General features: G+C 40.7%; 2 protein-coding genes across 2 annotated transcripts; one reads left to right on the top strand and one right to left on the bottom strand.

Annotated features, from left to right (window-relative positions):
• Window positions 1-519: 519 nt before the first annotated feature.
• On the bottom strand, window positions 520-13,539 carry LOC138352262 (uncharacterized). Its single transcript, XM_069304636.1, has 3 exons — window positions 13,331-13,539; window positions 9,075-9,341; window positions 520-772 (listed from the first exon to the last, which is right to left on the bottom strand). Exons 1-3 carry the CDS (start codon window positions 13,501-13,503, stop codon window positions 535-537), a joined length of 678 nt encoding a protein of 225 aa, XP_069160737.1. The 5' UTR covers window positions 13,504-13,539; the 3' UTR covers window positions 520-534.
• A 449-nt stretch (window positions 13,540-13,988) lies between these two features.
• On the top strand, window positions 13,989-27,347 carry LOC138352263 (leucine-rich repeat-containing protein 57-like). The gene is given in 7 exon segments (XM_069304637.1): window positions 13,989-14,156; window positions 14,158-14,175; window positions 20,594-20,726; window positions 24,808-24,931; window positions 25,151-25,295; window positions 25,471-25,656; window positions 27,167-27,347. Coding segments are annotated over 7 exon segments (723 nt in total). The 5' UTR covers window positions 13,989-14,081; the 3' UTR covers window positions 27,209-27,347.
• The last annotated feature ends 646 nt before the right edge of the window (window positions 27,348-27,993 follow it).

The following is a 27,993-nucleotide window of genomic DNA, read 5'->3' on the forward strand; positions in this document are numbered from 1 at the left end:
TCCTCTAGCACAACTATCAACTATAGAACTGTGTCTGGTCTTTCCAATGGCATCATCAAAATTTTTAAGTATGAAATAGATTAGCAACAAAATTATTTAAGATACTGCTTATTATTAATATTATTTTTTAATTTAGCTTTTAGTAACCACACTTGTTATAAATTAAGGCAAAGAAATGTATCAATCAATCAAAGAAATGTAACTCTAAACATCATTCTAAAGTTGACTTGGACACACAGACATCCAGAATGAGGAATGGCACCACAAAAACCTGTGGTTACACAGACGTTAACAGAAACAATAACGTCATTCAGAAAGTAGGGCATTGCCTATGTAAACAACCCATTTAACTTCAAAATTTAAAGAAAAATTACAACAAAGTACAGTACAGCCACACAAACTTATTGTAATAAATATTAGTGTCCAGCAAACCCACCAGCTTCCATTGCCTGGTTCACTTCAAAGGTGGTGGGTGGTGGCAATGGGCACTTGCCAGGATGCAAGTGGGCTAACATATTTTCATAGTTTTGCAACTCACACTGGCCAATACTGATTATAATGTCTACAATTTATTTTAGTAATGGATAAAGAAGACATCCATATTAATGAAAAAAAATCCACAATTCCAATATTATCGCATGCAACCCCCCTTATAGCATGACGGGATGAGGTCAACACTGGCAACACCCGCTGCCAATTAGGTCTTGGCTGAATAGCCTGCTGCTGCTGCTGCTGTTCTTGTGGATCGGACCTTGATGGTTCCCACGGGTGTCTTTCTCAATACAGGAGTTTTTAGTTAACTTGAAATGGTGAAAGCTATTCATATTTATTGATCTTACTAAGATCTGTACAGTACTACATTGTTTAAGGTAATTATGATATTGTACAAGTAGAGATAAATGGTAGAATACCTCAAAAGTGACATCATAATAGACATGCAGATTTGTTTTCAAACTGGAAGGTCACATGCAACAAATTTACTCAGTTTATATAGCAGGGTCACAGAAATCTTACAGGACTGATACAGTTAAGACATATGGTATCATCTGGACCAAAGAAAGGCACCACAAAGTCTCGCATAGAAGAATGTTCTGGAAGCTGAAAACCAGCAGATTAGCATGGATGAATAATTTCCAAATAGAAAGATGAGAGAAGTGGTAGAGACTTTGAAACAAACTGGAGGAATATCAGTAGTGGAGTCTCACAAGGCTAGGTACTAGCACCAGTAATGCTTATTTTCTGTATATATGATCTACATGAAGGAATATGGAGGCAGGTGAACATTAATAATAATAATAATATTTTATTTAGGAAAAGTACATACATAGATGCAGAGTTACAAACATACTGTTGGATTTATAGAGCTAGCACATACAATACCTAAAAGCCACTAATACGCATAGCGTTTCGGGCAAGGTGTGGAGGAAAAACACTTGGACTAAAACTTAATAGTAATTGGAAGTAAAGTATAAATTGTGTCGGGGGAGGGGGGAGGGGGGGAAACATGGTAAAAATCAACAATTGTACAAGTTGGTCAACAAACAGCATTGTTAAGAATAGCAAGACATGGGTTGACATTTAGGGGGTAAGGTAGGTTACAGGGAGTTAATTAGGTAGTACTTAGTTCTACTCTTAAAAACTGGTTGAGAGGTACAGCCTTTGACATGATTAGGGAGGTCATTCCACATTCTGGGTCCCTAGAGTTGTAGATCATTTCTAGTTTAAGTCACACTCTTGGAATATCAAAGTTGGTATTTGTTTTTGGTGTGGTGGTAACATGGGTTTTGTTACAACCTTCTAGGAAACTTTTAAGGTCAGGATTGATATTGCAGTTCAGAGATTTAAATATATAGAGTACACATGAGAGGATGTGTAGTGACTTAAAATCTAACATATTCAAAGATTTGAGTAAGGATACCGAGTGCTGTCTGGGGCCAGAGTTAGATATTGTTCTAATAACAGCTTTGTGTTGAGTAATTAGAGGACGTAAATGATTTTGTATAGTAGAACCTCAAGCACAAACACCATAATTGAGGTAAGGATATATTTATTTAAGGATAGATATATTTTGATATATTTAGAATGTGTCCCTGGAAATTCAGCTTGTTATCGATGAGAACACGAAGGAATTTGCCATCTACTCTATTACTAATTTGGATATTGTTTATTCTTAGATTAATTTGCTTTGAGGATTTATTACCCAACAAAATATAGGAAGTTTTGTCAATGTTAAGGGTGAGTTTGTTAGCAGTTAGCCAAAGATGGACTTTATTTAGTTCAGTATTCACTATGACACAACTTTCATTTTCTCCAGTCCTGACCCTCTTGCAAGAGGGTCAGGACTGGAGAAAATGAAAGTTGTGTCATCAGTAAATAGACTTAGTTTGAGGTGTTGAGAGGCATGTGGAAGGTCATTAATGTATATGAGAAAGAGGAGAGGGCCAAGTATGCTGCCCTGAGGAACACCAATGTTGATGAGTAGGGTGGGAGAAATGGAATTATTCACAGAAACATACTGGAGCCTGTCAGTAAGGTAAGACTGAAAATATTGGAGGGAGTGACCTCTGACTTCATAATGATGTAATTTAAGGTTTTGGTGGTTGACAGTGTCAAAAGCCTTACGTAGGTCAACAAATAATCCAACAGGAAACTCATTTTTATCAAGAGCTGCATGTATCAAGTTAATCATACTAATAAGTGCATCGTTAGTGATTTTTTGAGGTCTGAAGCCATATTGGCAAGAGCTAAGTATATTGTGTTTGTCTAGATAAGAGTAAAGCTTCTTGTAGATTATTTGTAGATGATGTTAAACTACTGGAAATAGAAAACACATATCTCATACCAAAGATAGCATAACTACCAAATTAACATTACCTTGCAGCAGACTGAAGGACCTTAGAATCAAAATCCAGCCTTCACCGAAAGTTGCATAAGTGGGAGCAGCAGAAAAAAACTAACCAAACCCTAGGAATACTGAAGGGAACCTTTGACTTTAAGGAAAAAAGGTAGTTATTCAACTGCGTATATATATATCTCTGGTGCACCCCACTTGGATTACTGTATTCAAACATGGAGACCTCATCTTCAGAAAGACAGCTGCTTAAGAGAACATTCAACACCAGGCAACAAAAATCATTCTAGAACCAAGTTGACTTTCCTTACCATGAACAGTTAAGGGCCACAGAGCTAACAACACTGCAAACTAGACATGACAGGGCATATCTCTTCAAAATTTTAAAATACTGAACAGTTTGGAGAATATTGATCCAAACAACTTCAAAATGTCAGATATAAAACAAACAAGGAGCAATGGTTTCAAGCTCAACAAGCCACAATGTAGGACAGAATACAGGAGATGCCTTTTTACCCAGAGCATTATAAACCCATAGAACTGCCTGTCCACTGTAGACAAAGGCCAAAACATTGCTGAATTTTAAAATCCAGATTGAAAAAAACATCAGGGCAAATGGGGGAACCTCTGACAACCCATCAGCTTTCTGTCCTCATCGAGGCCACTAGTGTTAGTCGCCCTCAGGTAAATTCAGGTAAGTACCCTTCAAAATGACAAAATAAGCACATGATGCTTATGATGGGATAAAAACACTTCCCTGGCATAGCAAATGGAATCCAATGGGATAAATACCACATAATGGACAGCAGAATAAGTAAAACTAAGCCATATTCGACCTACAAAGTACTGCATGTGAAAAGACCTTAACCCTTTAACTGCGCAATGCACTTGCAGGCCCACGTCTGGGGTGTACCTCCGGGTATTTGTATTTTTCACATTCCATTCAAAACGCCCGTGGCTACATGGGGTTCACATCAGCTTCCTCAGGGCTCTTGTAAACAGACACCATCTTTAAAAAAAATCATGGTCCATATTCCCGGGTGTGAGAGCCTCAGTAGTGAGTGAGCAACCAAGGCCGGCACACGCAGCATGAGCTCACAGCACTGCTGTTCAGCTTATGACCACAGCATGGCCTAATAATGTCAAAATAACTTGTATTATTTAGTCATGATAGTATTATAGAAGAGCCCGAGTGTGATAATGACTGTGTACAATGTTCAAATATTAGTGATTCAATGCTGTTCACGATGTTCACAGTGCTAGCCACAGCACTACGGCATTATTTTGTCCATCTAGGAATCTTCAAATGACTTCTTAGGTTCCTTTACAAAATAAACTTGTGGTCAATTATGTATTTACAGGATTTAGTGACCAGTATTGTGATAACAGCAGGATTGTGGTGATAATAAACACTGTGCGTAGTATTGTGGGAGGAGTAATTGTGGTGAGGGAGCGAGGGAGAGATTGAAGTAGCCTCACTGTGTGGCAGCCATTCTTGTTTTGCTCATCATACTAGCTTAGTGGTTCTCTATGGTGAACACATTTGTACATGGATATATACAATGTGTGTATATAGTGTAGTAACAGCAACAGGAGTATGTTGGGAGGAGCTATTTTGGTGAGGGAGGTGACGTAATAGTAGCGTCGTCTGCTGGCTGCTGTGTGATTTTTCATGCAGTGTATGGTGGCCACTGTAAAGTTTGGACACAATACCGGCTTACTTGCATATTTCTGGTGAATAAAACATGTAGATAGGTATACATAACATGTGTAAATAGTGTAATACAAACAATAACAGTATGGTGGGAGGAGCAATGTTGGCGAGTAAGATGTTGGAGGAGTGAGGGTGTGGTAGCTGACACTCGCATAGTTCTGAATGTGTACATGGTGAATGTATATAGTGTGTGATAGTGTGTAAATATACTGTATGTATACATAAATTAGCATAATACAATGGAAATATGTGCCAGATATGTGTACACTTGTGTCATGCACGTAACACAGTGTCTTCGGACAGTACGGATGTTCTACTGCCATAATATAGTGTTCGTGTTCATTATACATAGGATTGGCAGGTAAAAGCATATAAAATGTATTTGGAACTGTGCGCAGAAAATGAACAAAAATATATTCGCAGCAACTCGTGCATCCTGCCCCGAGCGCCCTACCGGCCCTCGGGGCGTATGCCACGGGCGACCAGGGAATGATGACATCACGCACAAATTTACGGACCCCATAGCAGCTAAAGTACTTACAATTATGACCTTCTGTTACTATACCCTTCCTTAGGGAAGGGTTTTTGACACTTTAAAAACAGAAAAGAATTTTTTCCAGATAGTTTATTTCCTGTGCACTGGGGGGTGGGTATCATGTTTGGAGGCTGTGGAGTTAAGGGGTTAAAATATCTCTGGCAAGGAAAGAGATATGAGGGTGGTCCTGAATAGTAAACTAATACCAATGCTCATATCATAGAGAGAAGTACTGTATATGCCAGCATACAAGTCGACATTTGAAGCCTTAAAAAATAAAGCAGCTTTGAATGTAATGAAATGCCATTTTCTAGGTGAGCCCGGGAGGCTCCCTGAAGCTATCTGAACTGATATGTGCTATATTAGTTTGGGGTCGTCAGTCACAGGGGTTCTTATGCCTACCGGGGACCACGAGCCAGAACCTGTTCCCCTCAGAGAGGTGCACTTCAGTTCTTGAACGATGAAAACTGCCAAACGAAGGGAAGGAAGGAAAGTATCAAGGAGCCTCCAGGGATCACTCAGAAACTGGTGTTTCATTACATTCAATGCTGTTTTTCTGTGGAACGCCCTGTTGGCTCCCTGAGGCTAACTACCCACATAGAAGGAAAACAGGGAAGAACCCTGGAGGTGGCAACTCCGCCAATCACAATTCGACAAAGGCAGCCGTCCGCTACAGAAGCTGCAGAGGGCCTGGTTGCCAGGACCGTGCAACCCGTTCTCGCAAATTTAATAAGTCAATATTGACTTATTAGTTGCGTGCATAGGTGACATACTAAACATAATAGTTTCCCTTGAAAAGCTTCATAGAAAACACCGACCTTACCTAACCTACTTAGTATGTTAAAATAAGCATCTTATAGCTTCGTAATTACAATTGTTACTTAACCTATTATAGGTATAGGTTAGGTAATAATTGTAATTACGAAGCAATAAGATGCTTATCTTAACAAACTAAGTAGGTTAGGTAAGGTCAGTGTTTTCTATAAAGCTTTTCAAGCGAAACTATTATGTTAAGTATGTCACCTATGCACATATTTAATAAGTCAATATTGACTTATTAAATTTGCGAGAACGGGTTGGACCGTGACCAAACTCCATAACCCGAGCCTGAAAACCAATCAAAGACAGTCGAAAGAGCAGCACACTTCCTAACATTATGGGCACGAGGATAAACCACAAGCCAGTTAAACATAATGACACTGCGGACAACCTCAGACACACGAGCCCTGGAACAGGGAACCAGGGAAACCGGATCAACCTACAGAACGTCCACCGACACAGAACTGGTGGCACGCTGGTAACAGCGTAAAGTGGCCACAGGACACCGCACGTGAGGCATCACGGCCTAACCAAGCATCCACAACCAACCTTACACCTTCGGAAGCCCGTCATCTCATTCGTTGCCAGAAAAGAAGGTGATGGCTGCAAACAAACAAAACAACTACCAGGACCAAAGGAACAAAACCCCTGGTGCCACAGAAGAGCATGAAGCTCCTCAGCCCAATTCCCAGGGCCAACAAAAATCATGTCAAACCAAAGGGGCCACCACAAACCGAGGTGAAAAAGGAAAGGAAAGAATCTAGTCCAAAGACCTAGAAGGCAGATCAGAGATGAAAAAATGCACGAATAAGCTTGCACAATGGAGCAGAAGTGATATCCACCCTAAACACAAGTTGCAGTGGCTCCGCCAATGCTAGCACGATAAGAAGCGTCAATATTCGGCATGAGATGCTGATCCAGGAAAAGCCAAGAGAGAAAGGACAAGACAACCACCATCCGGCATCGACAAAACCCAACAATGAGAAAAAAAATGGGGGAAAGCCCGAGAAGAATTTTCATATTGTCACTGAGAAGACCGCAGGTGGGACAACTTCAAAGAAGCCATTTGTCACCATTCATATGGGGATATACACACACATGCATCAGAAATACCTGACATGTATTGTGGAGCACTAAGTTGAAGCACCTAGTCCTAGAATCCTACACAAGGCCAACCAACTGGGACTTCCGCCAGTTTGCCAGGAACCCAGACCCGGAGAGCTGGGAAAGAATCCCTGGCTGCAGACAACCAGACCGACGACAACCAGCACCAGTCGTCGAGATAGGCCAAAACCCAAAGACCTAGCACACGAAGACGGGTCACCACGACCAGAGTCAAATGCATAAAAATGTGAGGTGCCCGATTCAGTCCAAAAGGGAGACATGGAAGCAGAAAGCCTGTTGCCCCACCACAAAACCTAACCAATCCCTGAACCCTGGATGGATAGGGATTTTTTCACCAGGGAAGTCATCGGACCTGGGACAACGCAGTCATCCGAAAGGAGAGGCAAGGAATCAACTGGTTCAAAAGAGATGAGTCCAGAATGTACCGGAGATCCACACAGTCCCGTTTTGGAACCGGAGACGGGTGGGAAACCCACCTGAGAGATTAAGTTGTTTCGACCACGCTCATGCGAACCCACTCAGAGAGGACCTGAGCAAATGGACGGGGAAGAGGCCTGATCCCCCCCCCCCAGACCCGATCCCCCAAAAATAGGAAGGTCTGCCCAATGCCACTGAAGGCCACAAGAAACGGCCTAGAAGGCCAACGAATCGTGGAACCAAGTGCAGGCAAAAAGAGCCAGCCTCCCCCCATCAATGAGGCAACCTACGAAAAGGGCCGACATGAACCCCGCGAGCCTTACCTCCATGCAGAGCAAACACCGTGCCAACCAGATGAAGAAGACACCGGGGACACCACCGACTCAGAAACTGGCACACAGGTTAATCGTTATACTTATTATATTATATAATTGTAGTTTCAAAGTGTTATAAGACAAAGAGTGTTGGGTAGACGGGACACCACGAGCGTAGCTTTCATCCTGTAACTACACTTACACTTAGGTAATTACACTTGGGTAATTACAGGCCTACCTCAACCCCACATAGCCTTGGTCCGTCCCTTCCGAGAGGGCTGGGAACAACACACCCCCTTCCCCAGAAAATCAATAAGTCAGAAATAGGCTGACAACTAGTTGAAGCTGCCAATAAAAGCCAAGACAGTCCTCAGAGAAAAAAAAAAAGAGAACAAAATGGCAGGGGGGAACTGGGAGGGTGGGGTTGTTAGGCAAACAATGCCCATCTGGGAAGGAAATGGAGGCACAGACTGAACCAAGGCCCAAGCTACCAACACCCCCAAATCCAAGTCCCTAAAACCCAAGCAGGGCAGCTCCGGGGCTTCCAAACATGCAACCAACCTGACCCGTTGCCATAGAGAACTGTTGTTGCAATGCAGCAGCTGCCTGATCACGAAGAATATCAGATAAGGGATGAGTAAATTGGAGCACTCGCCTAGTTGTGCATGCAGGGGTTGAGCTTTGGCTCTTTGGTCCTACCTCTCAACTGTCAATCAACTGGTGTACAGATTCCTAAGCCTACTTGGCTCTATCATATCTACTTTGAAACTGTGCATGGAGTCTGCCTGCACCACTTCACTGCCAAATGCATTCCATCTGTTAACTAAATCTGTTAACTAATCTGATAACCACAAACCGAGGTGAAATGTCCCTAAATGCATGCAGCTCCAGTACCCAGGAACTCGTGGCAAGCACACACCACGAGTGCAGGAACAGCCGTACAAGGCAAAAATCCCAAAACAAGAAATTGATGGCTGAGGCGACGTCTGACTGCCAGAACTTCTTCCTGCGGGGGTTCTTTTGCTCTTTTGAGGACATAGGTTGCATTTTTCAACCAGACAGTGGTCTGTTTCATTTTGCCTACCTTCCTGGGTGTCTTCCCTGGTCAATGGCAAGTATGATATACTTTAATGTATAGGATTCATAGGCCACTGCTCCCTACATACATACATACATACATTACATACATACATTACATACATACATACATACATATATATATTAGAATACTGTATATGGAAAATGTATGGATGGAATACACGTTTGAAATATGCAATGGTTAAACAAGAAAATACTTACTGTTCTCCATCTTCTACAATCATTCTTAATGCATTAAGAACATAATAGGGAGCATAGTTGGTTGATGCAACAAGTGCATCCACTTCATTGTAGACAGGTGTAGTAAGATGTAAGTTTGCCGTGAGGTGCAAGTCTTGGTACAGACGAGGGCTCAGGCCAGAAACTAATTTTCGTACTTGTTTACTAAAGCACATCAATTGTTTCACTTCATCATGCCAGTCGACGACTTCGTGTTTACATGGGAGTTCGTCCCATACTTTAGGCCAGCTGTAATAATGAGTTTGAATGATGATTATTGTATAGGGGACCATAAAATTTACAATAATAATTTAAAATAACATAATAAATTTAATTATACCTCATCTGTTAATAATATTAATATCCTTTGATTTATTCAATAGGAATTTTCCCCCTTTGAACGTGTTTTGTACAGGTCTACCTTCCCCAATCTACCCACAGCCAAGACTCTTGTATATTCCCCAGGACAAGATCACAAGGTCCCTGGTGCAACAGGGAATTTTTCTAACATCTCTGTCGGGTCATACTATTATTAGGAGGGGACTGGAGAATAGCTCTATTCAGCTCATAATGACTACTGAAATTCTCTCATTAATACTCAAATGTTAAGTAATATTATAATTCATTTTTGTTGGGGACAGGAAGCATGTATTCACCTAGTTGTGTTTGTGGGGGGTTGAGCTTTGCTCTTTCGACCCGCCTCTCAACTGTCAATCAACTGTACTAACTACTTTTTTTTCACACCACACACACACACACACACACACCAGGAAGCAGCCCATGACAGCTGACTAACTCCCAGGTACCTATTTACTGCTAGGTAACAGGGGCATTCAGGGTGAAAGAAACTTTGCCCATTTGTTTCTGCCTGGTGCGGGAATCGAACCCACGCCACAGAATTACGAGTCCTGCGTGCTATCCCTCAGGCTACCAGGCCCCCTATATACATACCATGTATGTAGGTATGTGTGCATGCATGCATGTAATTACCTAAATGTAGTTACAGGATGAGAGCTACGCTCGTGGTGTCCCGTCTACCCAGCAGTCTTTGTCTTATAACGCTTTGAAACTACAGACGGTTTTGGCCTCCACCACCTTCTCACTTAACTTATTCCAAATGTCTACCACTGTTTGCGAAAGCAAATTTTTTCATATTTCTTCGGCATCTTTGTTTAATTATTTTAAATCTATGAGCTCTTGTTCTTGAAGTTCCAGGTCTCAGGAAATCTTCCCTGTTGATTTTATCAATTCCTGTTACTATTTTGTACATAGTGATCATATCACCTCTTTTTCCTGTCTTCTAGTTTTGGCATATTTAATGCCTCTAACCTCTCCTCGTAGCTCTTGCCCTTCAGTTCTGGGAGCCACTTAGTAGCATGTCTTAGCACCTTTTCCAGTTTGTTGATGTGCTTCTTAAAATATGTATGCATGCATGCATGCATGCATGTATGTATGTATGTATGTATGTATGTATGTATGTATGTATGTATGTATGTATGTATGTATGCATGTACTCACTATTTGTACTCACCTATTTGTGCTTGTGGGGGTTGAGCTTTGGCTCTTTGGTCCCGCCTCTTGACTGTCAATCAACTGGTGTACAGATTCCTGAGCCTACTGGGCTCTATCATATCTACATTTAAAACTGTGCATGGAGTCAGCCTCCACCACATTGCTTCCTAATGCATTCCACCTGTTAACTACTCTGACACTAAAAAAGTTCTTTCTAACATCCCTGTGGCTCATTTGGGTACTCGGTTTCCACCTGTGTCCCCTTGTTCGCGTACCACCAGTGGTGAATACATATGTATGTATGTATGCATGTATATGACCAGGTCGTGGTTTAGTTGACTAGGGTGTATGTGTTGAGGTTATCTTGAGATGATTTCTGGGATTAGCGTTCCCGCTACCAAGTCCTCAACCAGGACTCCTTTTTGTTACACACCCACAGGAAGCAGCACGTAGCAGCTGTTATTCCCAGGTACCTATTTACTGCTAGGTGAACAAGATCATCAGGGTTAAAGAAACTCTGCCCATTTGCTTCCGCCTCCACCGGGGATCAAACTCGGAACCTTAGGACTACGCGTCTCAAGTGCTGTCCACTCAGCTGTCAGGCCCTGGGGGGAAAACCCACTGCATAGGTTCGAACTCTCATCATGGCTCCTATGGATTTTCTCATAATATAAATAATAATACCTGTATTATCATCAATAATAATAATAATAATAATACAGTGGTACCTCAGTTTACGAATGCCCCTCTTTAAGAACTTTTCGGATTACGAGCCCGATTTTCTTCGGAAAATTGGAATCTGGTTACGAACTTTACCTCGGAATACGAGTTTGCTGATACCCGTATGACCGATCTAGCGTGCGGTGGCAAGGCAATCGCGCCTCAGTTTCCCAGTGCCTCCCGCCTAGTGACTATCCCACCTGAATTCTTTGCACGGATTTACATTTTTTGGGGGGATTTTTGACTATTTGAACATAAAAGTTGTTGTTATATATCTCGCCATGGGCCCCAAGAAAGCCAGTGGTAAGGTTCAAGGCAAGAAAACACACGTGAGAATGAAAAAGGAAACATTGAGGAAAAACAAGAGATCATTCGTAAACATGAAAATGGTACACGTGTTGTTGAACTAGCTAGGCAGTACAACAAATCTTCAGGGGAGGAGGAGGCAGTGGAGGATGTCCCTTCCTCATTAATTAAGAAAATGTGTGCAGTATAGGAAGAACTGCAAAGTTTTACTGAAAAGAATCGCCCAGATAAAGCTTTACAAGGAGAGACTGGAGGTGTTAAACATGCCAAAACTAGAAGACATAAGAAAAAGAGGTGATATGATCACCACTTACAAAATACTAACAGTAATTGACCAAATTGACAAAAGGAATTCCTGAAACCAGCAACATCACAAAATTGACACAGCGGTATGGAGGTATGCCACTAGGCTAGTCCTAGAACTAAGAGGCACGAGTTACGAGGACAGGCTGCGTGAAATGCACCTCACAACACTGGAAAACAAGAGTAAGAGGAGACATGATCATTACCTACAAAATGCTCAGAGGAATTGACGGTAGATAAAGATACTGTTTAACACGGGTGGTACGCGAAGGAGGCCTGACAGCCGAGAGGACAGCACTGCGGATTCGTAGTCCTGAGGGTCCGGGATCCACAGTGGAGGTGGAAACAAATTAGCAGGGTTTCTTTCACCCTGATGCCCCTGTTACCTAGCAGTAAATAGGTACCTGGAAGTTAGACAGCTGCTATGGGCTGCTTCCTGGGGGTGTGTAACAAAAAGGAGGCCTGATCGAGGACCGGGCTGCGGGGACGCTAAGCCCCGAAATCATTTCAAGAAGGGAAGATAACTTCTGTCTATAATTACCCTTTTGTAATGACAAAAGAGTAATTTTCCGCCAACACAACAAATGAAAGGATAATAGAATAGCTGCCGCCTGTGGCCTCCAAGTGACCGTAACGGGTGATTTATATCTTGTGAGATACCTTTACAAGAAATGGCCTTCCAGGAACTAGTACAGATGGGCTTAGCCTCAAACTCAAATCAAATGTTTATTTAGGTAAAAGTACATACATAGAGGATTAGTTACAAACATAATGTTGGATTTTTAGATAGAGCTAGTACATACAATACCTAAAGCCACTAATATGCATAGCATTTCGGGCAAAGTGAGGTGGGAAAAAAACAATTAGACTAAAACTTAATAGTAATTGATCTTAAAGTATAAATTGCATTGAAAAATAAAAAAATAAAAGATAAAAAAAAAGGGGGAAACATGGTAGAAAATAGCCAATATACAAGTTGGTCAACAAACAGCATTGTTTAAAAATACTGTAGTAAGACATGGGTTGACATTTAGGGGTAAGGTAGGTTACATGGAGTTAATTACAACTCTTACAACAACATTCACTTAGGTACTCTTTTTCACCAATAAAAATTTTGAATTGCAAGATTGACCAATCAGGTTATCATACAGCTTGGTCAGACCCACCTAGTGGTAATTAATGCCATTATATAAAAAAGAAAGTACCATAGACAAAAAATACAATATAGTAAAATTACTAAAATGGATAAGCCAAAAATAAAAATAAAATATTTTATTTGAGAAAGAATTCATGAGTTGTTGTACCAGCTGGCCCAAAATTGAATGGCATCAAGAAGCTACTGTATTATTATACATTATGAGCCCGACTACAGTACTGTAGTCCAGGAGGACACGTACTGGGACTTAACCTTCACACGCCACAGCCTCTGCGTCTCCACGATATTCCTGAGTCTGGAGCAGGAAGCCGCAGCGGTGGCCAGGTCGTGGACTGTAATACAGTCACAGGAGAGTATCCTGAGGAGGAGCTCGTCAGGGAGGCGGTGAAGGATGCAGGAGGTGGAGCCGTCCATGGCGACGCTGGCAGCCCCTCGCCATACTGACCTCCCCCCCCCATACCCCCTACCCTCCCACCACTGGTAAACACCTCTCATAACATCTTCAATACCTCCCACTATTCTCTCTCCTAACTCATATATTCCTTCCCTTGTCTACTTGTTGTTGTAATCCGTCTTTTTCTGGACTCTTATCCTGCTTTTTTTTGCTTATAACAAGATATAGAACGAAAAAAGAGAGCAAGGTTAAATAAATTAAGAAAGGTATTTATACAGTAATATATATACATATATCTCAATAACTTAGTTTAAAATTAAATTAATTTTAGATACCAAAATAATCATTAGTAGTATGTATCTTTCATATTTGACAAACTAAACATTGTGCTGGCGCCAGGCTGTGTTGACACTTGAAGTCAGCTGATGGTGTCAGAGTTGTCAACTGGGGCTCGAGCGGTGTCAGCTGGGGTCCAATTGTGTCAACTGGGGTCCAATGGTGTTAACTGGAGTCTAATTGGTGTCAACTGGGGTTCAATTTGTGTCAGAGGTACTTACCTATCAGTGACTGAGAGCAGTAGTGTCAACCGCATCTCAATATGGGTCAAACCTCCTCCAGCGGGGTCAAGGCCCACTTGGAGACGGCTCAGAAGACAGGCATACTGGTTTTGTCCCAACAGGAAGCTAGCAGAGGTAAGAGTAGGTTTCTCAGAAATATTTTCTATCTTAACGAGAACAAACTCGATAAAGAAGGTACACAGTATGTGCAGAAATAATATACAAGTTTAAGTGTGTATCTTCTGTGGTTCCCAATATATTATAATTTATTGTCAGGGGGACAGGTAGCCAGTGTATATAATATATAATTAATATGATAATATATTTACATATTACGCTTATATCAAAGTTTCCTCCAAGATCAAACTACTGACCTTTTCCCAGGTGGTCGAGCCTGGCCTCAGGCCAGGCTTGGGGAGTAAAACTCCGGAAACCCTCTCCAGGTATGCTCTCCAGATGCAACCCCACAAGCTGACTAACTCCTGGGTACCTAGTTACTGCTAGATGAACAGGGGCATTAGGTGATAGGAAATGTGCCCAACCATTTCTGTCCCACAGTTGAATTCATGAGTGTAAATGGGACATTAAGTCCCTATACAAAACGTACTTCAATAACCATTTCACATAGCTTCAATCCGTCTAATTACCGCAAGCTACCACAAGCTACCACAAGCTTCACAAAGCTTCCTGGCAATACGTTACTAATGAATAAATATGATATATTTACTCATTATAATGTTTGTGCTGAATGTACAACACGAAAAAACATAATTTTAATCTGAAAAAGTATCTTTTAATAAAGAAATTATACGAAAATAAAGAGCTGGTGATGCCAAATCAAGTCGCGATCCAAGCGTCGGTTAGGTTAGATTAGGTTAGGTTAGGTTAGGTTTGGTTTGGTTGTTAGGTTTGGTTTGGTTGTTAGGTTAGGTCAGGTTATGTTAGGTCAGCCTAACATATCATATTTATTCATTACTAACGTATTGACAGGAAGCTTTGTGAAGCTTGTGTAGCTTGTGGTAGCTTGTGGTAATTAGATGGACCCCATAGCTTTTTCTATCATGCTGGCATTTTCTCACCTTTCTTTATCTTTAATTTACCTAGCTACTATCTCTCTAGTGGCCTTGGCAAAGGACAGGAAGCAGGTGGCTTGTCAAAGGTCCCTTCATTTGTCGTGATGACCTTATCTAGCTGGTTTATAAATTCAACAGTGTTTTGGCATTTACAGCATTTACCTCTCACTTTGTATTCATAAAATCATGTAGTTCAATGGATTACATTGTTGTAGGATAGAAGCACTTGGGTATGTGCTTCTTACATTGGGTAATGTTTCCTTTCACCTGGCAGTAAATACGTACTTAGGAGTTAGGCAGCTGATATGGGTGGCATCCTGAGGAAGGTTAGTAACTGTACTAGGGGGAAATCTTGATAAGCCTAACAGGCTTCCTGGCCCCAACTATGAGGATCCATAAGGTGAATGTGGTGATCAGGATTCAGTTATACATATTTATGCTACCATCTAGTTTTAATAAACTCAGCTCACTACATAGTATCTGAAATGATATAGAGCAAATGTAAAAAATACAGTACAGTATCTCAAAAGTAAGTTACAGGTAAGCAAATGTAACAATATCTCAGAAGTGAATTACAGTTATCATAATGATGCCTACAAACAAGAACATAGTACTATATACTAGTATTAAGTGATATTCAGAAATGTCACATTCTACCCTTCTTTATATTGTATGCTAATAATAAGTGAACACAGCAGATAAATACATACTTCTCATCACCACACTAATTTACTATACATGATCTTAATCTCAGCCATAATCATAAGGCCTTGGTACCAGTGCAGACTTTCTGGGTCTTCCTGAAGAAGGTGGAACATTGTCACTGGGTAATTTTTTGCTTGACAATTTGCAATCTTTAATACTAGGTGTAGTGGGGGGTCCATCATTCTCATCCCAGTGACACGGACTGGAGAAGGCTGACTCGTGTGAATCAGACTCGACAAGTTGTTCCATGGGAGTTGTCAGACTCGTTGAATATGGAGCCAAATCACACAGATACTGTAAATTCATGTCCATCTGGATACCTAATGCTTGCACAAGTTGGATTTACATCAGTGAGCTCAACCTGGTCAACTAGAGGGTCATCTTTATAAGACCGAACAAAATGTCAAAGTAGCACTAGACCAGGGGACATAAGTCAGGATGGTGATTACTTTCTGTAAGTTGAGTATCACCGAAATCTAAACAATTCTTGTGTGGGGTTTATTAGTTGAAGTAGATCTAATGGAATGTAATGCATCTGAAAGCATGAATGGTATTACCATGTGATACCATTGTACCATTCTACCTGTTCATATCCTGTGGGATGGTTTGGCATTGTCTTGCTTGTTGTGACTTGCTTTTAAGTATGCCTTGAGGATCTAGAACATAAAATGAAGTACTGTACCTCTGAGTGGATAAGTTGGGCATTCCACAAAGACTACATATCACTTCAAGGCATTTGATCACAGTTATCATGTGGATATTTGGGCACAGAAATTCACAAGGAAAGCATAAATACCCATCAGCAACTGTGAACATATAAGGATTGCTGGTTGCTGATGTAGAGGACCATTGAAATACTGTAAATGCTGAGTTGCTCCATAGGTTGAATAGCTTTAATGAGTGTCCTTTCTGATGGGTTGTAGAACTGGGGCTTTAATTTGGCTGCCTCTGTGCAAACCTTGCAAGAAGCAAATGTTCTTTTTACATTTTCTCTTGTGTATGAAAAGTTTTTGATCTCACAAAGTATAGGAGCAGAGTCACTCCAGGACAGCAGAGTTTATTATGAATTTCACGGAGTGATTTAGGAAATGTTGAACAGCTTAATGTTCTTTTAGTCAGCTTATCACAAACTACATTTTCGTTTCCAGAATTATACTGTATATTATAGCTGAGTGATGTTAACTCTAACCTCCATTCTTGCATTTTATTATTCTATATTTTAGGTTGCCTTCTGTTATCCAGCAGGAATGTTACAGTGCATTAGTCAGTAATCAGTACAAAATTATGCCTGGCTAGGAAATGGCTCCATTTATGCACTGCTTCTATAATGACAGTAGTCTCTTTCTCTGCTGCTGGATAATAGTTTACTACCCTGCATGGTCGTGGATATGAATACAACAGGATGGCCACCTTTGCTCAAAACTGTTGAAATGGTAACTTCTGAGGCATTCCACACCACAAATAGCAGGTCTCTGACAGATTGTAGAATTACATTGACAAGTCATTTTTTTAAAACTTCAGATGCTATCAAGACTGCTTCACCAGTGGAAACATCCTACTCTCTACTTAAGGTTGAATTACCAGTATATCTGAAAAACTAAGGATCTATTTAGCATAATAGGCAAACATTCCCTGTGCTCTCCTCAAAGGTTCCACATTCATAGGTGATGGTAATTCCTGAAGGGGATGCACCCTCTCAAGTTCAGGATTTATGGTACCATTCCCTACACAATAGCCAAGAACATTGACAGAGGATACTGATTTTATGGATTTTAGATTCATTAATATCAGGTTTCTGAGCCTGCCACTTCTAGAAATTTGTGAAGGTGTTCAGCATGTAAACTACAGTAAATGGTGATAAATGATATACTTGAATACAATTTTCCAGCTTTATTCAACTTGGTTCCCTATATGAAATAACACAAATCAAGTGTATCAAAAGGGAATTACAAATCATCATAATAATGAATCTTACAACAAGAATAAATGAATATAGCGGTAATCTAATGAATGTGATATTTATAAATATCACAGCCTGGGTATGTCCAGTGATTGTAATGTTGTCCAAGTATTGAAAAGCTTTCTTGAGATGTTCTTCTACAAGTTTGTCCATCAAGCACTGAAAAGCAGCAACTTGATTTTTTACACTAAATGGTATTCTACAGAAGTGATACAACCTCCAGCCAGATTTTAAAGTTGTATACTTCTTGTAACATTCCTTGATTGGAACTTGGTGATATTCTTCAAGTCAACTGTAGAAAACACTGTAATTAGCAGAATTATTGACTATGTCATCTATGCTTGGCAATAGATAAGAATCTAGTTGTGTGTATTGTTTAATGGTCTGAGAATAATCAGTGTTGTCGTTTTGTGTCTTTAACCCTTAAGCTGCTAAGGGCCTTTTGGCCTTCATCACCCATAGGCGCAACACAAAAAAAATACCAAAAAATTCTTTCGTCTTATAAAAGTGTTCATTTGTGTTCCCTGATCACGGGAAAAATATAAAAAAATTGTAGGGGGCATATTTTGGCCACAATAAGGTGGGGAAGTCTGGCAAAAATGAGGTGTTGACAGAGCAGGCGCCAGACAAGGTCTGCTTCACCCCAGCTGTCAGGCAGGAGTTGCCACAAAGATATTATTACCTAATTATTTCAATGTCTTGTTCACCATAACTGTACATCTAAGCTTGTATGGTGATTTCAGGCAATAAGAGACGTAGCTACACACACAGTCAGCTGGTGGCTGCAGCCCTCGCTGGTTCAAGGCCAGACACACTAATATTTCTCCTCCAACAATACTGTTTGTGATGTTATTACACTATATACACATATTACATATAGGTATCTGCATGTTTTATTCAACATAACTGTACAAATAAGCTGGTATGGTGCCCAAAGACCATAGTGGCCACCAGTACACAACATGACATGTCATGCAGACAATGCCACCTTCCTCACCAAAATGGCTGCTCCCAACATACTCCTTTTGCTGTTATTACACTATATACACAGATTATATATAAGTATACACATTTGTGTTCAACATAGCGAACACCACTAAGCTGGTATAGTGAGTCCAGACAGTAAAAGGTGGTCACACAGAGTCAGCAGACAATGCTACCTCCCTCCCCACCAAGATTACTCCTCCCACTGCAGCGCTAATTATCACCACAATCCTGCTATTATCAGAATCTTGGTCATTTTATATCACAGGGATTTTCTGTAATACTATCGCTAAATAATAGCATGTACATATATATTTTGACATTTTTAGGCGATGCTGTGGTCACAAGCTGAACAGCGGTGCTGTGAGCTCATGCTGCGTGCGCCAGCCTTGGTGGCTCACTCAGTACTGAGGCTCTCACACCCACGATTTTTTTTCTAGGTGGCGTCTGTTAACTATCGGTCATGGCTGGACTATAGCTGCCCCTATCCCTCGTGGGGCATTTAAAATCGTGCGCTAGAGCCCTAATCGTCTATATGTGTATTGCGTGGTTTCGGTAAAGTTACTCCAATCATCTGTATATGTATTGCATGGTCTAAGGGTTAAGAGCTATGGATATGAGCTTGCTTCATTTATCCCTTCAGACATTAAAAAGACATTGGATGCTTAATAAATAAGAGGTCATCCTTATTGAAATGCTGTAACTTGTATTTACTATTTGTACCTGCAGAATCAAGCTATTAGCTCTTGGACCCCACCTTTCTAACCATTCTATTTTTCCTTTGTTGCAATGGGTTTGGAAAATGGATGCAGGTTTTGAAAAAGTGATGGCTCATCTATCAAAGCTTCTAAGGGTGACCAGACTGAATTGGTACTAGCAGTTGTAAGCTTTGGTTTGTCCCTGCCATACTTGAATGTCAGATTTGTCTTTTTCTGAAACTTTTGGGCCAAAAAGTAAGTCATAAGTCAGGTCTTTTAATATCCCAAGGCTGGTAGATGGATAAGTTTGGCCACTGAGCTTCAAAACTACATTAGAAAACCCCCACAAGAGCTAATACTTAATGACTTTATGCCTCAGATCTCCTTAACTAATGGATAAACAGTCACATTTATTTTTCTTGTGCTTTCACTTCTAAAACTACAGTATATGAATCAGTCAATGTTTTCAGGGAATTACAGTTATCATAATAATAAAGCTTACAAACAAGAACATAATACTACTGTATAATATTAATTATAATATTCAGAAATATCACAGTAAATCAACTGCTCTTGCCATTCCTCATCTCTCCAAGCTGTTCTTCGATTGTAATCAAAATAAATTTTGTTACGCAGCTGAGTAGTAGAAACTGGGCCAAATTGCAGACGTTTTGCTTTTCCCAGTGGCTGCGATTTGGCCTCTGGGTTTTTCCATAATTTCCCAGCGGCTGTGATTTGTCCCCGGAGGTTCTCCATATTTTCTCCAGCAGCTGCGATTTGGCCCCGGGGTAGTTTTCCATATTTTCCCCAACGGTTGTGAGTTTGGCCCAGGGGTGTTTTATAATTTTTGTTTTTGTATCATTTCTCAAGTGCTTCCTTTCATCATATACAGTATACATAATTTTGCAAAATAGGAATATAAAGGTACCTTTCTAGGTCCTGCCATTTCGCTCAAGGGGAATAAGAGGCCGCCTCCAGTCTAAAATACTGTATGACTATTGTCTCTGTTAAATACAACTGCTGATTGTACTTCTGTTTGAATGTTTCCACACCTAACAATTATAAGCTGTTGGAACTTAGTAATTATGAATGCTGCAGACACTGAAAAACTGACTAATTTTTAACTTTTGCAGTTACCTGACTTATCAAGCATAAGCAAGGTCGTCAGGACTCTGGACCTTTCTCAGAACAAGTTAAATGTATTGCCACCAACTGTATGTGACCTCTCCAATCTCAAGCACTTGAATTTAAATTCAAACAAAATTAGTAAGTTATGTACTTTTACTTCTGAACGAATGCACAAGGGCCGTGATGAGGGTTTGAACCTACACACGGGATGTTCCCAGCTGTGCCTTATTCAACTGTGCCACTTGTGAATTTGTTCATTTGATATATCACGATCTTGTGATTTCTGCATGTACTTTTACTTCTGTTTCAAATGCACAGTAAAAAATCATTAATAATGGCCACCTTGGAATTTACTAGTTATCAGGTCCAACAGTGCTGTTAATCCAAATCCAATCCAAAAACCTTGCTAATATTTTAAGTGCAAGTTGTTATAACATAATTAAATTTGTGAGGACCTTAGTGCTGTTTCTAAGTACAGGTACTCGACATACCATTCACAGTATCAGTAATGAATCATGCACTAGGCCCAAGAAAAGTTTTACAGGATTCTTTACTGCAGTTTTTCTTGAGATCTTTTTAGTAGGAAGATATTAAATTCAACAAAATGGGTTTTATATTGCAGCTCACTGTACAATTTGGTTTTATATTGCAGTTCACTATAAAATTTGGTTTTATATTGGAGTTCACTGTAAAATTTGGTGTTATATTACAGGTCACTGTAGTTCATTTGGTGTTACATTACAGTTCACTGTAAAATTATGCTGAACTCAAAGTATTATAAAGTAGAATGAGTGGAAAAAACATGTAAATTGCCCATAAGAAATTACAGCTCTGGTATAGGTTTGCAACTTTTTAACCTAGCACAAATTTTGACTTACTATTACAAAAGTATAAAATGCTTTTAAAGACTATACATCCACAACTTGCCTAAATGAGTAAAACTGGATGAGAATGTGCAGTATTATAAAAATCACTAATCGTGATAACTGATCACAAATTACTAATCATTTTTATGAATGCTCATTGTGGATAGCATTATTGGATTCACGCACACACACACACACTCGCTCATAAATTCCACTGTACATCCATACAAGCTGTGCATCATGAATCACTACACATCTGTTAAAACCTCTTAGACCAACATTAAAACCATTGACCAACAGTTGTCTTACCTATCCCTGACGTGGTGAGCAGCATCAGTGAATATACATTCTGTTAGTCATTCCAGGCTGGATTGAGCTTATCGTCAGTGGTCCCCGAGCCTATTTTATAACCCTGCAGGAACTGTTTGAAAGCTTTCCTGTAGAGCTGATGCCAAAAATGTCACCAGAGACTTTATAATCCTTGTCTAAAATGTCTAAATATGCATGAGCAAACATAGGGGGAATGGCATTCAGTTGGGTCACTGAATGATTTATGCTCATAAAGGAACTTATCATGTTTACTCAAAGCCATATTTCTGGGGGTAGCCCCTTTAGCTTCCTGGAGCTAACCGGGTTGATATGAATGTATTAGACCCTGACATCAGTCAATGCACATGGAGTTCTAGGTCTACTGAGGACCACGGGCCAGAACCTGGCCCCCCTCAGAGAGGCACAAGGAGCAATGGCCTATAGAAACCCCTGGGTGGTTGGAAGCATTCTATGTCTGCCATCAACCGGGTCAGGCAACCAGAAAGGTAAGCGCCCTAAAACAAACCCCTATTCTGGTTAAAATATTGCTATTGAAAGCCGAACTAGTGGGCAGAACTCCCCCAAATGAAAACGAGCAAACGAGCATGATGTCACCGCACCACTGTCTACACAACCTCCTCCATCCCCGGGAGGGGGGGAGGTTGTTCAGGTGGGAGCCTGAACTTTCCCATGATGGTCTACCCGCCAGGTCGGGTTTGGCCTCATTGGCTGTTCTGGTTCCTTTGGGGATATCCCTTCTGCCTCTCTCTCGCGATTGCTGGATTCAGCCTCCGAGGGCCTTGCGACAATTGCTGCGGCTCCGACTTCCTCTTCTGGTTTTTTGGGGTTCAGTGCCTTGATGTTCACGGACGCATCGTCTCTTGACTGGAGCTTTGTGACCAGTGCTCACCTGGCTGGCCAGGGGTGGTGGGGTCCGTCGTTCCATCAGGCCCACAGGTCGGTGCAGGAGTTTGCAGCTGTGTGGATGTCACTTTGAAAGGTTCGGGTCGCTTGCAGATCGACGATCAGACTCCGGTTGGACTGCTCCCAGGTGGTTCATTGCCTGAACCATGGGAGTTCGATGCGGTCCTTGGCTCTTTGGGACTGGTCGCTTCAGGTGACTCGTCTGCTGAGTTCTCAGGATTTGGCTCTCCTGGCCGTTTACGTTCGGGGGGGGGGGGGTCCAACGTCCTGGCGGACGGCCTGTCTTGGTTCATTCCCCTGCCCACGGAATGGATGGTCGACACCGAGTCATTCAGTTGGCTCTGCCGGATGTTCGGGCCTCTGGAGATGGATCTCTTCGCGTCGGTGTCATCGCGGCGTCTCCCAGTGTATGTGTGGCGCCCTTTCCTGACCGCAAGGCCGTCAGGGTCGATGCCTTCAAGCAGGACTGGTTGAGGTGGGGTTACCTGTACCTCTATTCCCCGGTTACACTATTGCTCCAAGTCCTAACTCGCTTGGAGACTTACCATGGGAGAGTTGTTCTTCTGGCCCCTTGATGGCCGGTCCAGCCTTGGTTTCAGGCACTGCTTGCTCGGTGTCTGAACCTGAAGGTCTTCCCGTGGCTCTGCCTCTTTCAGCAGATTGGTCCGGTTGGTTACATGGCTGGTTCGATCTTCTCGAATCTTCGCGTCTGGTCTTTCTGACTCGAGCCTATCACCACTTGTATGGTGAGCAGGTGGCTTTGTTGATGGTGTCCTACCTGCATGCTTCGTCTAGGTGGTAGTATGAAGTTTCCTGGTGGTCCTTCTGTTATTTCTTATCCCTTTGTAGGTTTACTTATGTCTCTAAAAAAGTTGTTTTCCTTTCATGGTTGTTCCAGGACCGTTATTTTACGCCGAATACTGTTGCCTCGTATCATGCGGTGCTGGCAGAGCTGCTGCAGCTTGCGTTTGGCATTGATGTTACTTCTGCACCATTCCACAAGCTGTCTCGTGCTTTGTTTCACCACCGGCCTGCTCATGCGTGAGCTGTCCTGGTCGTTGGACTGGGTGCTCACTTTTCTATCTTCTCCTCAGTTTGTGGTGGCCCCTTTGGTTTAGGATTGTTTTTCCAAGTCTCTTTCCTGTAGGCATTGGCCTCTGGGGGTCAGGTCAGGGAGCTTCATGCTCTCCTTCGGCATAGGGATTTCTGCTCTTTTTCTCCTGGTGGTAGGCTTGTTCGTTTGCAGCCCCTTGATAGCCCCTTCGCCTTTTCTGGCGAAGAATGAGCCTGCTACTTTCCGGAGGGGGTCCTCGGATTGTGGATGCTTGGTTAGTTATGCCGGGAGTGCATCATGTGTTGTGTCTGGTTGTGGCTCTCTGCCTTTACCTGCGCGCCACTGCCTCAGTGGACAGGGACACGCGTTTGGCTGACCCGGTTTTTCTTTTTCCCTGTTCCAGGGGTCAGGTCTCCCAGGTCGTTCGCAGGGTTATTCGGTCCAGCCAGCCTGTAATCTATCCTTGTGCCCACAACGCATTTCAAAGTTTGTTGCGTTGGCTGCCGTCTTCGGTAATATGTCTTGAGCTGACATTCGGGCACGAGGTTTTTGGAGGTCGAACAGGGTCCTGGCTGCTCGCTACCTTGTTAATGTTCCTGGGTCTAGTCGGGCCTGTGTGGCATTGGGTCGGCGGTTGCAGCCAGTTGTCTCAACTTCACGTTGAGGAGCAGGGGTTGACTGCCTCCCGGGTAAGTCCCCCTCATGTTTTGTCTTTGGGTAAGTAACTCTGGGGAGCCAAAAGGGCTTCCCCCAGAAAACCAGCATTGAATGTAATCATATCAGGCCGGTTAGCTCCGGGGAGCCTCCGGGTCCTCACCCAGAAAATGGCGTTTCATTACATTCACCGCCGGTTTTTTAATGATTGCTGTAATTTTAGGGAAACCTAAATGAAATTATTTAGTTGATCATGAGACACTGAAGAGATTTGTATAATTTACATTCATCCAAAATTACAAAAGGAAGACTTCAAGTTTAATAGAAGAAAGTATTGTAAGTAAAATCTATACTGTATAATGTACTGTATGATATAGTACTGTACAGCACTTCCTTTTTCTGTATGTCTCAGGTAATCTCCCAGAAGAAACAGGAAGCCTGACAAAACTGGAATCATTGTCTTTGATGTCAAACCTCATTGTTTCCCTGCCAGCATCAATGTCTGATCTCAAGCATCTTAAATCTGTCATACTCAGGTAGTATATGTTATATATTCTCTTTATTCATACAAAGTTTGTTTTTTATCTAATAATACACTCTAGTAGTAATATTTGTATAAGGAAACAAATTATTTCCAATCAAGATTTGTTTAAATATTGAAGAATAAGATGACTCAATTAGAGACATTTCCTTATTTCATTTGCAAACATAATGGAGATTTGCAGCACGTAATTTAGTACTTCTTTTGCTTGAAGCGATAACAAGATTACAGAGTTCCCATTGGCACTGTGTGGGCTGCCCCAGCTAGATGTTGTAGATCTGAGTGGCAATCATATCACAGTTATTCCTGATGGCATAGATGAACTGCAGACAGTGGAACTAAATCTAAATATGAATCAGGTAGGTAATTGTTTATACATATATTGATGAAATTCTGTGATTTCCACATACAGTTTTCTTCCTTAGCTATCTATCACTTAGGTTTGAATTACTGAATAAAGTAACTGTAATCCCTGTTATTAATTTGTTGGTGTATAGTACCATATATAGTTACAGTAATCATAAACTTCAACAGATATCTACAATATCTCCGTCTGTGGCCGTATGTCCCCGCTTGAAGACTCTACGCTTGGAGGAGAATTGCTTAACACTAACCAGTTTACCTGTAGAGCTCCTGGTTGACTCTCAAGTATCACTCCTCTGTGTGGATGGCAATTTGTTCAAAATGAAAGAATTTGAAGAAGTGGAAGGATATGCCAAGGTACAGTATCTTTTTACTGAAAAAGTAATGAATATTAATGATAATTGGAATTCAGAGTCTATCACTTAGGGATCTTGCATAGTTTACCATGTATTTTAATTGAGATTTTTCAAATGAACAGGTAGCTTATAAGTAGTTGCACGAGGAGGAGAGTGTGTGAAATACAGAAAATGCAAACTAAAATCTCAGTCATTCAACTTTTACTGCATTACGATTGGTAAAGAAGCTACAGGCATATAGGTCCTCCCCCACCCACCCCATAAAAAAAAAAAAGTTAATACAAATTTTAATTAAACATTCAAAATAATAGAGAATATGGCACATGCAGTATGTTTAGTTTAAAGCATACTGCATATGTACTGTATATGCAAGTAAAAAATACAAAATACTGTACTGTAGCAATACTGTATTATTTTAATTTCCATTTTTGCATAAAAAAATCATCATGATACACTATGATTGATGAGTTTGATCCTTGAGGATGAAAATGTTGTGTTTGACAGCCAGGGAGGTTCAAAGTGGCTCCTGCAGTCTGAAAGTAAACTAGAATAACCTGCATATTGTATAACACAGTATTGGTCCAGTAGTGTCTTAATATACTTCATTTTCTATGTGATGCCTCCAATTTCATTTAAATTTTAAAATATAGAGCAGGAAGAAGTAATGAATTTAAATCATAACAAAATATATGCAGTGTTAAGAATCCATTAAAAACACAATACCCTGTATCAATGAGAATCAATTTGAGCAGTGCGGGAGATTTGAACCCTTGACAAACTGCTCACCTTACCTCTGGCCCACAACATGGGCTTTGTTATACAACCTAGGATTTCACCGAATCCACAGGACATCTGGAGGCCCCTTACTAAAGCCAGTCCAGGTTTTATGCATACTGTATTTGTATAATTTATACCATGTCGTGGTCCAAAGGAAAGGTGTGCAGCTTGGGAATACACAACTTGAGGGTTTGAATCCCCCTGCATTGCTCTAATAGATTTTCTTATAGAATCGGTAAAATAAAATTAAAAGTGCAGTAAACAATATTCACCACCAGATTTTCCCTCCAAAATTCATATTTATAAAAAATCCAGATTTTGCATAATTATTTATGCACAAAAAATCATTATTTATATATAAGTAGAATGTCTAAATATGCACGAGCAAACATAGGCAAGCAATACTATATTATTTGTTGTAAGAAAAATTCAGAAAATTTAGTGATAACCAAAACATGGCAATGTTTCAGAAATCTGGTTTGTCACGTAACCTGGATTGGATCTGGAACGATATGATTTGGATTTTTTAAAGTGCCACTGTAATCACAAAATCACTTTTATGAATTAAAAAACAGTCTGTCAACTGTGTAGTCACTCCTTGTATATCATGAATAGTCTCAGATCTCCTTGGGGATGGGGGGGTATAACTTAATAACTTGATACATTTGTACAGCTTTCCCTTATGTACAATACATATTAAATTAAGTGCATAACTCATTCTTTGGTCATTTCAGTATATGGAGAGATACACAGCAGTTAAGAAGAAGATGTTCTAAACCAATGCCTTAAAAAATAAGTTGCAGCTGGGTGTGTGTGATGCAGTCTGCAAACAAACATGAAGAAGAGGAAAAATAGAGGTACACAGTCATCAAGATGTTAAACAACTTTCTAAAAGTTTTAAATCTTTCTGTTTCTGGATGCATTCTTTCTTTATAGGGTTCAGTAGGTTGTAGCACAACTGAAGAACTAGCTCTCTTATTAATATTTTTTTCATATTTTGGATCCTTGTGTTAGTTGTCTTAATATTTTGTTCATTTTTATTTTCATACAAAAATTCTTTGTGAAGATAGCCCATATTATGCTAAAGAGGTATTGAAAACAAATACATGCCGTGCTGTAGGTTACTATACTGTACGTCAGTTGCTGTTTAAGTACAGTACTGTACAGTGCATCATTACCGTACACTAATTTAATATTGAATTCCTGTTGTACCTGTGAGAAATAAGATCTGGGTTACATTCATTGTATTTAATACATGGTGTCATTACTGTTCATTATATTAAAGATTTTGTGGGTGCCAGTAATGAAGCACAGCGCTAGGATCATATAGTCAGTTAAATATCCTGAATTTTGCTGCCCTTCTCCTGTCATGGCACTTGAAGGTTACAGGGGTATGAATGGTAAGCGGTGTGTTTTGTAAACTGTATAATCTTACTCTCTCCTATACAGTGTGTTTTATAAGCTGTATAATCTTACTCTCTCCTATACAGTGTGCTTTGTAAGCTGTATAATCTTACTCTCTCCTATACAGTGTGTTTTGTAAGCTGTATAATCTTACTCT

Source organism: Procambarus clarkii, chromosome 52 (assembly GCF_040958095.1).
Source record: "Procambarus clarkii isolate CNS0578487 chromosome 52, FALCON_Pclarkii_2.0, whole genome shotgun sequence".
Taxonomy (NCBI): domain Eukaryota; kingdom Metazoa; phylum Arthropoda; class Malacostraca; order Decapoda; family Cambaridae; genus Procambarus; species Procambarus clarkii.